This window comes from Zosterops lateralis (genome assembly GCF_965231275.1).
Source record: "Zosterops lateralis genome assembly, chromosome: Z".
Classification (NCBI taxonomy): Eukaryota; Metazoa; Chordata; class Aves; order Passeriformes; family Zosteropidae; genus Zosterops; species Zosterops lateralis.
In genome coordinates this window covers 38267828-38279429 of record NC_139800.1, presented here as the reverse complement: position 1 = coordinate 38279429, position 11602 = coordinate 38267828, and the positions used below count along the sequence as shown (strand labels likewise).

The window sequence follows — 11602 nt, the reverse complement described above, 5'->3', positions numbered from 1 at the left end:
TAACATCCTCACAGGTAAGCTCAGGAAATGTGAGTTGGAGGACTGGATAGTAAGGTGGATCAGGAGCTGGCTGAATGGCAGAGCTCAGAGGGTCGTGATCAGCAGAGCAGAATCCACCTGGAGACCAACAGCAGTGGCATTCTCTGGGATCAATACTGGAACCAGTATTGTTCAATTTGTTTATCAATGTCCCAGATGAAGGGATAGAATGTACCCTCAGCAAGTTTGCTGATGGCACTAAACTGAGGGAGTGGCTGATCCACCTGAAGGTTCTGCTGCCATTCCATGGGACCTGGATAGGCAGGAGAGTTGGGCAGAGAGAAACGTAATGAGTTCAACAAGGGCAGGTGTTGGTCCAGCACCTGGGGAGGAACAACCCCAAGGGCCAGGACAGGTCAGGGGTTGCTCCTAGAGAGCAGCTCTGTAGAGAAGGACCTGGGACTCTTGGTGGATCACAGGCTGTCCATGAGCTGGCAGTGCCCTTGTGGCCAGGAGGACCCAGGGTGCATTGGGAAGAGTACGGCCAGGTTAAGATGTGTGATCCTACTCCTCTCCATGTCCCTAGTGAGGTCACATCTGGAGTGCTGTGTCCAGTTTTGGGCTTCTCAGTTTAAGGAGTTACTGAAGAGGATCTAGTGGAAGGCCACAAGGATGATCAGGAGTCTGGATTATTTCTCTGCTGAAGAAACCCTACCAGAGCTGGGCCTGTTTAGTCTGGAGAAAACAGAGAGGGGATCTCATGAATGCATATAAATATCTTAAAGGTGGGTGCCCAAGAGGATGGGGCCAAACTCTTCAGTGGTACCCAGAGACAGGAGGAGAAGCAATGGCCATAAACTAAAACACAGGAAGTTCCACCTCAACATGAGAAACAACTTCTTTTACACTGAGGGTGGCTGAGCACTAGAACAGGTTGCTCAGGGATTCTCCCTCTCTGAAGACATTCAAAACCCACTGGATGAGTTCCTTTGTAACCTGGCCTTGGTGACCCTGCCTTGTGCAGAGTTTGGGTTGAACTGGATGAATTCCTGAGCTCCCATGATTATGTGGTTCTCTGAACTGGTTTGGCAATCATAGTCTACCAGAAAGATGTCAGTAGTTCTGAGTGAAAAAAAGAAGATGTACTGGACTTTCTCGTTAGATATGCTTTTCAATGAAAGAGTAACAAGAATTGGATTTGTTTAGCTTACCATTTAACAAAAAAAAGCACATGTTATTACATAAAAAATAGTTCAAGGTGATCTATTTTTTCCACAAAATTTTGAGACTTGCCCCTTTTCTTTCAGATATAAATTATTCAGGCAATACACTTCCAGAAGACTTCTACAAATTACTTTGCTTCTAGACTTCGCAGGCACAGTAGTACATTGTTTCTAGTACTGGTCCCAAGAGATCATGCTAAGATCCTTAATTTTTCTGCAGTGTAACATATGTAGATGTGTCCTTGTGTTTTTGTTAATTCTTTGCTAAAATACATGGCTATTTTTTTTTTTAAATAATGATACCTTTTTTATTAATACTGCACATCCCACTTGGAAATCAATTAATTCCCTAACTAGTGGGATGTGATCCAACGTGCATTTGTATGAAAATATTCTGGTTCTGGTCTAGACAAAACTATTGTACGAATTGTTTTTAAAAATATATCTATAGTAACAAATACATGTTCTCTCCCATGAAAAGGTTGAAGTGCAGGCGTTACACTGTTTAACCTTTAAATAGTCTTCAAAGACAGGAAGAAAGCCTTATATTTGGCATTATGTTCTGACATGTAGAAGGTCACTTTTGTTAAGTTTGTGGTTTTCGTTCAGTTAGAAATTTACAAATATATATGTGTGTGAAGAAATAATTTTGGGTTTTTTCAAAGCTTACAATTACTGCTTCACTAGTTTATCTATTCTGCTTCCATTCTGTTTTTTAAACTTCCACTTGCAAAAGCTAAAATGCAGGAACAACATGCAGAGTGGGCTGAGAAAGCTGGGGCTGTTCAGCTTGGAAAAGAGAAGATTGTGTGGGCATCACAGCAGCTTCCCAGTATCTGAAGGAGGCCTCACAGGGAAGCCGGGGAGGGACTCTTTATTAGAAACTCTATCGATGTGACAAAGAGGAATGGCTTCAAACTGAAAGAGAGGAGATTTAGAAAGGAAGTCTTTACAAATTATAAAATCATGAAAGAAGTGATTTACGGTGAGAGCGGTGAGGCCCTGGAGCAGCTGCCCAGAGCAGCTCTGGACGCCCCAGCCCCGTCAGTGTCCCAGGTGCGTGTGGAACTGGGCTCCACGCAGCCTGGCCTAGTGAGGGTGTCCCCGCCCACGGCCTAGAAATAGACGTTCCTTCCAAACAAAACAATTACATGGTTCTATCTAGATGGTGGAAAATGTCCAGCTGAATTAGTGACAACCACGGAATAAACAGGCTGACGAACTTTTCTTCTTGTAAAATGAAGAAAATACCACCATCATCCATTCAGCTGTCAAAAACAGGTATTGGAACTTCCTTCCTGAGCTTTCGCTCCGTCTGTGATTTCGGACACTCAGCTTCGCCTACATGCCGCTCTCCAGAGACTGAGGAGCCGGTGGCCAAGGCAGGGATGGGGAGCTCAGCAGAGCGCTGGTGAAGGAAGGGCTCTGCCGGGCCGAGGGCGCATGGCGGCGCCGGGGGGCGGGAGGTGTCCCCGCAGCCGCTCCCCGCCGCTCCCGCAGCCCAGGGCGCTTCCCGGCCGGAGGCGCCGGCGGGACGGGGCGGGGCTGGGCCAGGGCCAGGCGGGAGCTTCCCCGCGCCCCGCCCGCCTCCTGCCGCCGCCTCTGCCGCGGGACACGGGGGCAGCGGGAGGCGACGCGCCGGCCCTCGCCCTTGAGCCCGGCGGGGCCGCAGCCGCCGCACGGTGAGGGCACGGTGAGGGGAGGGGAGGAGAGGGGAGGCCGCCGGGCGGGCCGCGGGGGCGGCGGGACGCGGGCTCTGCCGGCCGTGGGCTCTGCCGGCCGTGGGCTCTGCCGGCCGTGCCCGCCGGGCTCGGCTCCCCCGGCGGCGATGGGGACGAGGGGCGGCCCCGGCCATGAGGGCGGTGGGGCCGGGGAGGGGCGGCCCCGCGCTGGCTCCGGCCCGTGGGCGCTTCCCTCTCGCCGCCGGCAGCGCTCGCAGAGGTACCGGGCCGGCTTGCCAGGGCGACACCGATAGCATTTTCGTGTTTCTTTAGCTGGTCTTCCCTCTTAAGGGTCTTGAGCGGGAAACATCTTTGAATATTCGCAGCGGAGGTAGAAATCGTCATGTTAGAAACCAATGCAGGTGTTAGACACGTCCTCCCGGCTGCCCTTCCCGGGAAGGGCCGGACTGGGTGCCCTTCCGTGGCCGCAGCCCGAGCGGTGCCCTGAGCCTCTTCTCCATCCTCCTCCTCCTTCCAGCCAGCCCTGCGGGAGCCTGCTCCCCGCCTTCCCTCCTGCGGGCAGAGCTGCCGAGGCCCTAACGCTGCCCGGGGGACTGAGGGCTTTGCAGAAGTTTGTGCCCCCAGAGGCCTTCTCGCCTCTGCTTGCAAAAGTGTTACCCCCACATTTTCAGAAATTTTGGTTCGGCTGTTGGGTGCACGGTGGGCGCTGTGTTTATCGCCTGCACGCGGGAGGTTTGCCTTGTTTTACTTCACTGGATTCCCTTGTCAGCATGAAGATAGAAGGAGTTGATCAGGTTTTTAGAAAATCTTGAATTGACTCTTGAATTGACTTTTTTTGAATGGCCTTTCGTCTTACACCTTAACAGCTCTTAAAGTACTGTTTATAATGGATATAGATTTTTTTTTTCTCTTAGTTGGAGGTCTGCATGTTTTACAGTCAAACCATATGTGTAGTTTTGCAGTGATGGGGAAATGGTAGCAATTCATTGAGTTTCTCATCACATATCGAAACTTACTGTACTCTGTTTCATAATCTTCATTTAAGGTAAGTGGGTGTCCTATTAATTGTGATCTTAATAAGCCTAATTCATGTTGTTTGGGAAAAATATCAGTCATAAAATATAGACATAAAAATAAGTGTGCAGTCTGACTAACTCTTGAGATAGTTCAGGTGTGTAAGTTTTATTTTTTAATTTTGTTTTCATACACAGTATTTTCAGTGATAATACTATTATCTAAAAGTACACCTAGGTAACATGTCCAGGTATTCTAGAACACTTTATCAAGTTATTTTTGGTTAGCCAACTTCTGGGTAGATACCTACCTTAAACCTCCAGCTGTTGTGCCACATACCTGTTTGGGAATTCTCTTTAACCAGATAAAGGGCATTGAGGGCATTTGGTTATTAGCTTCTTGTAAAGTAGTCATTTGAAAGAAGATAACTTTTTGAGCTGAAATATGATTAGTGAACAAGTGGTAAGACTGACCCTGTCCCTGGTAAGATAGTGCATTTTTAGGGTTTTCATAGTCCTCTGATCTGTTATTTCTATTTTAAAATGCATTAGAAAAGGAAGCCCTGAGACCTGAATTGACTGCCCTATGGTTATTCTTGAGCAGGATGAGAGTGAAGTTGCCGAATGTGGTGAAAATGCCTTTCCCTTCCTGTAAAAAGTGTAACTTGATAATTTGGGTAAATAATGATTCTGTGACATTCATCCAAAGTATAGAAGTTTGACTAGTGGCTGTTGCTGAATGCTTCAGGGTGTTTTTCCTTATTTTTTTTTTCCCTGCAATTTGTATATCCCTGTGAAAGGCATATAGAAAGTTTGTGGCCAGGAGGCTTGAGTTCAGTGCACAAACTTTAAATCTCCGTTGGAAAAATGTTCGTTTGACCTCTTTTGACTTTCAAATTTGAAAAGAAAAACCATCCTCAGACAGTGTTGCTGCAGAGATTGATAAGAAATCTGTATGCTCTGTTTTGTGACGGTGTACAGTTCCTTCGCCCCTGTGTACAGTCTATGCAACTTTGAAAGCAGAAAGGTTGCTGCTGGCTATAGCTGGTTCTCACCGTGGGGCTGTGAATAGTGGTACTTGTAAGTAAGATCCTGCTGTGACTGAGAACCAACTGGATTTATCTTTCAAAGATAATCACTACTCTGAATTAACTGTTTATAAAATGAAAATCAAAAGATTTTGACTTGTTTTTTTTCTGCATTCCATTTCCACCCACCCAAAAAATAGTCACCTTTTTTTGGAAGACTGGGCACACAGGTGTTTGCTCTCTGATTCACTTTTTAAAGAATTACTTATTTTTGCAATTTAATTTAATTGTTATTTTAGATGAAACCCAAACTCTAGTATCTTTTAGTCTTATTTAGTTGTATCTGAGTGTAACTAACTTTTCAATGTAAGAAGTTTTGACTTACTTGCTTGGTTAATGCAGTATACTTTAGTTCAAGCAGTCGCACATAAGAATTTCTTGACAATATCTGAAAAAAAAAGTTGATTTCTTCCAGAAGCTCACTGGGAGTTTCGAAGTAGTTTCCCTATTCTGGTCCAGTCTGCTTGGGATGGGATTGTATGACCTCTGTGCTGTGTGTCAGCCCTTAGGTCCTTGTTGGGGCTTTTTTTTTTTTTTTTTAATTTAATCTCTTGTCTCTGGTGGCTCTACTTTTTACAGGGGTTTTAGTAAGGATTTGTTCTTACTCAGAGTTGCAAGTACTCAGACCTCCAAGAAGCTGTGCCTTCACTTTTCAGTGGCTGCTTCAGCTGTGGTTGGTCTTAAGATGCTGCTCTGGTTTATACTGGCTTTGTACCATGCAGTGGCTAGGTGGTAGAGGAGGTGGTTGGTAGGCAGATATGCTGGCGGAGGATAAAGGAACATTTTTGCTGCTCTGTCTGCTGTGTGTCTATTGAATTTTTTATCTTTTCTGGTTGTTTCTGCTCGGCAGAAACATGGTCATATGGGAGTACACAGAGCCGAACCTTCTGAGCAGAGAGACTTGCTTTCCTTCTGGGAATGTGAAATGCACCATTTTGTTTTGTCTTTACCCCTAGTAAAGTGTTGGTCTTGAGTCTTGGCTGGGAAAGTTGTTGCTCATCTGTAATGGAAGATTGCTGGGTACCAGATAATACCCTCCTTCAGCTGAGTATAGGAAAAGAAAGAATTGCTCGCTGTGGGAAGTAAAAGTATAGTGTACGTTAATTTACTTGAATATCAGAATCTAAAACATTTCCCTCTCAATGAAGTATCACTAGGTTGGCAAAACAGAAGGATGAAATCTGCTGTTCAAAACTCATGAATTTTACAAATATGCTTACTTTTACATCCGCCATGGACATTGTTGAATTTCATCTTCAGTAAAATTACTTTCTTACCCGTAAAATCAGAATCTTATTTTAAATTCAACTTGAATAACTCTGCTAGACCAGATGTTTCCTGGAAAACGGCATGTGCAAACAGATTTTCATGTAAATGTGCTTACTGAGCTGATCTGCTTATCTCCTCTCCAAAATATCTGTGTATATCCATGGCAGAAAGTTAAACAGTTTTTATTTTTTAAACTGATGAGAGAGGGAATATCAATATTGCAACTCAGGTAGAGTTTTGGGTCTGCACTACACAAATGGAAGATTCTTCTGTGTCTTTCATGCCTTTCTTCTTCCTTTTGCTTTTCCTTCTGTTCAGTGTATAATACATTCCTAATTAATATAAATTATTTAAGGGCAAGCAGCACTGGCTCTTATAGAAAGAGCAATGTATTGAAGTCGAACATGCTTTAATGAAATCAGCACTTATTTTCCTGTTTGTTTTTAATAGCTGAAAATAGCAGAAAAGTTGCTGATACTGCAAGATTTGTCTACCGTCTAGGTGCATTGGCACTTTTTAACATGGTTTTGTGCCTGTGCTTTAAGCTGCATGGTGAACTAATCATTCGTTCTTTGAACAATGTAGTTGCTTTACCTCTGAAAATTTTTGAGCTAAACAGCTAGTCCCATATATTTATCTAGTAGATAAATTACAGTGCAAGCTGTTACTGCTGGTAATGTGAACCATTTTCTCTATTTCTGACAACTATGAGGAAAATACCAGTTATTGTATTCAGGTCACACTTGGAATGAATCACTGCATCTTGCAGTGCTGATTGTAGTTTTTCCATGTGTCACGTGTACCTACTAATGCTCTTACAACAAAGAACAGGATGCAGATGACTTCATGGTGGATTCAGACAAACCTTTTTTGAAATACAGTATTTTATTCTGGTATGCAAAAATAAATCAATTCTTTTGTTCTTTGCTGAGATGGCAGAGCTAATCACGCCCTTTGTGCTCTCATTTTTGCTACTCTGTTGATCTGGTGTTCTTGGTTTTCAGGGATCATGTGTAAGACATGGTGGCTCTGTACTTCTCAGGTGCTCCTCTTAGGATGACACAGTAGGAAAATCACCTGTGTAAGATCTATGTGTTTCTGCAATTCATGGCTTTCTACTGGAAATGTATGCATGTCTCTGTGTGCTTTTTAATCTACTGCATCCTAATTTACAAGAAAAACAACAAAAAAAGCATGATTCTTTTCCATGCCTTGGCTGCTTAATGTAGACCTTACCTCATCTGTGTATGCCCCTGTGGGTGTCCACTGGAGCTGTGCTGCATGTGTCCCTTTGCTGCTTAGCTAAGGTTTCCTTTAAGCAAGAAACTCAAGTCTCAGGTGTTACACTTTTTTGCATACTTTCTTGGATTGTTTTGCATTTATGAAGAGACAATATTTGCAGGAAGCTACATTTTACTCTTATATCCTCTGTATCTTCCACCCTCAAATTCAAATTAGGAAACTTTTCAAATTATTTGAAACCTTTGTGAATCTGGCAGTAATGTGCACTGCCTGCTGAGAAAAGAACAGATATAATCTGTCTTGACTGCAAGGAGGGAATTTTGTGGAGGATGCATGTGGACACTGAGGTATAGGTGAGCTGTTGAAGGACTTACGTGCTGGACGTACAGTAAAATCTGCATTTCTGATGTGTGCGAAGTGCTGGCGTCACATTATTCCCCTGTGTTTACAGTGTATGTTCACATGAAAATCCTTTGAGAGCTGCTACCATTTATTAACTTTTAAAGCATTGCCACCTGTGCATCGCAACAGTAGGGAAGAGGTTGCTTTGCCTAAGAACATGTACCTTGAGAGCTTGTACAATATATTACTAGTAAGTGTACCCATTTTGGATTTAACTAGTGACTTGTGATGCCTATATATTTGCCCGGTCTTCTGTGCTTATTTTTGCCGTCTTTTGTCTGCAGGAGTGCAGAAAAAAATAAATTAATATCAGTTTACAAGAGAGCAATCTTCTACTAACTGCAGCCAAGATTTCCAGTGGAGTTTAAGGATTCATAAAGCTAGGCCATTAGGCTTATTAAGACCAGATTTTACCACATCATAAATTCAATGTAGCCTATTTCAAAGAGAATTGCAACTACCCTTTGCCCCTGCCTATCTTTTAAGATGGCCTGTTTCACAGAAATAACACAAGTCTCAATAACAACCAGGAGTATCCCTGGTACTGCTAATTCATTATTTATGTTCTGTTGGAGCAGAGAAAGGAGATGAGGATCAAAATGAAGAACACTTGCTTCAATGTAGCATTGAAATCACTGGAGTGGCTGCTCATATTTATGTTAATTGTTATTTTAGATTCTCCTTTAAATAATTTGATTCAGTCTGATTTATGTATTTATTCACAAGCTTGGGAACAAGAAGTTAGAATAGTAGTGTCAGATGGAATAAGTTGGAACTGTCCAATATTAGAAAGCAAAGTGCAAATTGCTCCTCAAACAGCAAGACTAAATTGATTTTCTGAGAAATTAGGTAAAAAGCAATCTGTCCTCTAGCCCAGTGTTGTCTACATAGATTTTTGGGTAGATGTTTGATAAAAGGATGGCTGGTTCTGTTTATTGCAGATTTTCATTATATTCTTAGGAGTATTCAAGACATCCCCCTTAAGACCATGTGAAGCTTTATGTACAAGCTTATAGTCTGTGATGACCTTTCTTTGTCTTTCAGATGGAAACATCTAGACAGGTCAACACTAAAACATTTACCTTCCTTGCTGGGTGTAAGCCTGTCAGCTGCAGGCTTTGCAATAAAATTTGCAAAGAAAATTTTATTGTCCCCCCCAGCTGTAGTTGGGGATGCAGTATAATGTGCCCTTTTTAATTTGCAGGTTTCTGTACTTGCTGTGGTTCTTTGGATTTGTTCTTTTCTTGGAGTGGTAGGACTAGGAAACAGCTGTCGCGGGATGAAGTCTCCACCACTCCTCATGGCTGCACTCGTGGCATGCATAATTGTTTTGGGTTTCAATTACTGGATTGCAAGTTCTCGCAGCATGGATCTGCAGGTAATGTTCCTTTTGCTCTGCATGTCACTTTGTACTTGTACAAGTCATAAACATAGTTAACAAGAAGGATGGTTCTTCATATGGCAAGTCAGGAACTTCAGCTTGTTGTAGGAACTTTCACAAATTTTACAGTTTTTGCTAATCAGTGGTGGGAGACTGAGGTAATGGGAGGAATGCCTGTTTGTACATGAGAGGAGCCCAAAACTTGACCATGCCTGCATGTGTAATACTTGTTACTTCTGCTCTCACAAAACACTCAGCTGTCTCGTGCTGTTTCAGATTAAAAATGTGACAAATGCCATCCTCTGTTTTTTGTCCCTTCCCAACCTCCCAAGCACACCAAACTTCCTTGCCATCGTGGCAGTAGGCAAAGCAGAAAAGGCCTTGGCTTTTGCCAGCCCTGCTCAGCAATAACAAAAACATCTTTATATTATCAACCCTGTGTTCATCACAAATCCGGTACAGAGCCCCATACCAGTCACTGTGAAGAAAATTAATTCTATCACAGTCAAAACCAGCACGCTCATGTCCTTAGGTTTGTCTTTGTACATGACCCATAACATTGTATGCATACTCAGTACAAGGAAATCTGAGTTGTTCAGAAACAAAATCTGAATCTGTACTTCTTAATGATCTTTCTGAAGAAGCACATGCAAGTCACATGTAATAATTACCTTGTCTGATGATAATTGTATTTTTTGTGGCTGTCGAGCTTGGGTTTTAATCCTTTCTGGAGCATGTGTTCTGGTACAGGGTATATGAGTTAAGTTTCTCATTTGTGGCAATCTCTGCAGGACAGTCCTCTTTTTCTTCTTTCTTCTTTTTCTTCTTTCTTCTTCTTCTTCTTTCTTCTTTTTCTTCTTTCTTTTGTTATTGTTTCTAACAAGCTAACCTAAAAACTAACATGTTGATAAAACGTGGCTCATGAGAGCTCCTTCACAGTTTATCCAGTGAATTTGTATGCTCTTTGTAACTGAGCCAAATAGTACTACTGAGTGGACAGCTGAAGGAGTTGAACACCTGTTTCACCTTGGAACAGGCACTATTCAAACAGGACCCTTGCATCTGGCCATACAGTTAAGGGTACGACTTACGCCTTCTGAGACTCTGGTCATCCCTTGCTTTCCCTTTAGTCAGTGGCCTCAGGATGGTGGCTGCCAGTGGGTGGTAACTGTGTCAGTACTGCTGAAGTTTTGCTGCACAGCCATGAAGCAGCTGATAGTGAGAAAAATATGCCACCATCATAGTTTATCTTGGTTTCAATAACCTGGAGACACAAGGTCCTCTGATATTACTGATATACTGTGCCATCTTGTAAATATCTCCTAAAGTTAGCCTGAAAATTGCTTCGCTTCTGCATGGTCACACACTCTGAATGAAATAAAACCATAACTAACATGGATAGAGCTTCTAAAGCACTCTGTAGACCCGTTTGCTTGTTGGCAAGACTTTGCAGCTGTTATGACTGAAATGCAATGAGCGCTTTTCCTTGCTATTCCAGCTAAACTGCAAGTCATTTTCCTGTTTTTTTCTTTGCCTCCTCTTCCTTTTCTCGTTTTCTGTGCAGGGTAAGTGGGTCATCAAATGCTACGTACTATGGTATTAGGAGATTCGATACATTTTCTTGGGATCTTGGAACATGCACAGTTTTTATTGTATCTAATTTTTAATCCACCTGGAACCACCAGATCTTTTTTCATATGGGTAGATTCTGTTGATATCCCCACTCCCCTGCATGTTTTTGTATTCCTAGTTGCTGCTGAACAACAATTCTAACCCAAAATGTTTATAAACAACATCCTGCAAAACTAAATTGGTACTTATAAAAAAGAAGTGGGAGGGGAGGAGGAAAGAATGTGAAAACATCAGGCTTGATTCCCTAGCTTATTTCTCTGCCTTTGTATGTACAGGATGTGATGGTGTTGAATTTTCTTTGCACTTTGAGCAGTCAAGAAGAATGATGATTTTCTGTTTATGAATTAATTAGTCTCATATATATCTTTGTGTTATATGTGAATTGTTTGTGTAAAAGTGAATTGTGAATTGTTTGTGTAAAAGTTGGGCAGTGTTGTCCTCCCTCCACTCTTTTCTAGCTCTTCCAGGAAATCAGATTGATTTGAGAGTTGAATTTTTGCACTGAGTTAATTTAGGGTCAACACTGAAGTATAGAGCTGTCAGAGCTGTATGGGCTAAGTTTAAAAAAATTGTTTGACCTTGTACTTGAGAAAGATTGTAGACTCTAATCTTTTTTATGTTTATGTTTTGGGGTTTTAAAAGCCCAAGTACTGAGCTTTTGATTTTTCTTACCTTTAACTGAAATTTTGAC

At 42.4% G+C, this 11602-nt stretch overlaps 1 protein-coding gene across 2 annotated transcripts in view; it reads left to right on the top strand.

The window, feature by feature from the left end:
* Positions 1-2802: 2802 nt before the first annotated feature.
* The window catches only part of GOLM1 (golgi membrane protein 1), a 35920-nt gene continuing 27120 nt past the window's right edge, over positions 2803-11602 (top strand). For both annotated transcript variants that reach the window (XM_083884541.1, XM_083884540.1), the window contains exons 1-2: positions 2803-2884; positions 9103-9276. In XM_083884541.1, the coding sequence (XP_083740667.1) occupies positions 9178-9276 (99 nt within the window). In that variant the 5' untranslated portion in view covers positions 2803-2884; positions 9103-9177. The remainder of the gene's footprint in view (positions 2885-9102; positions 9277-11602) is intronic.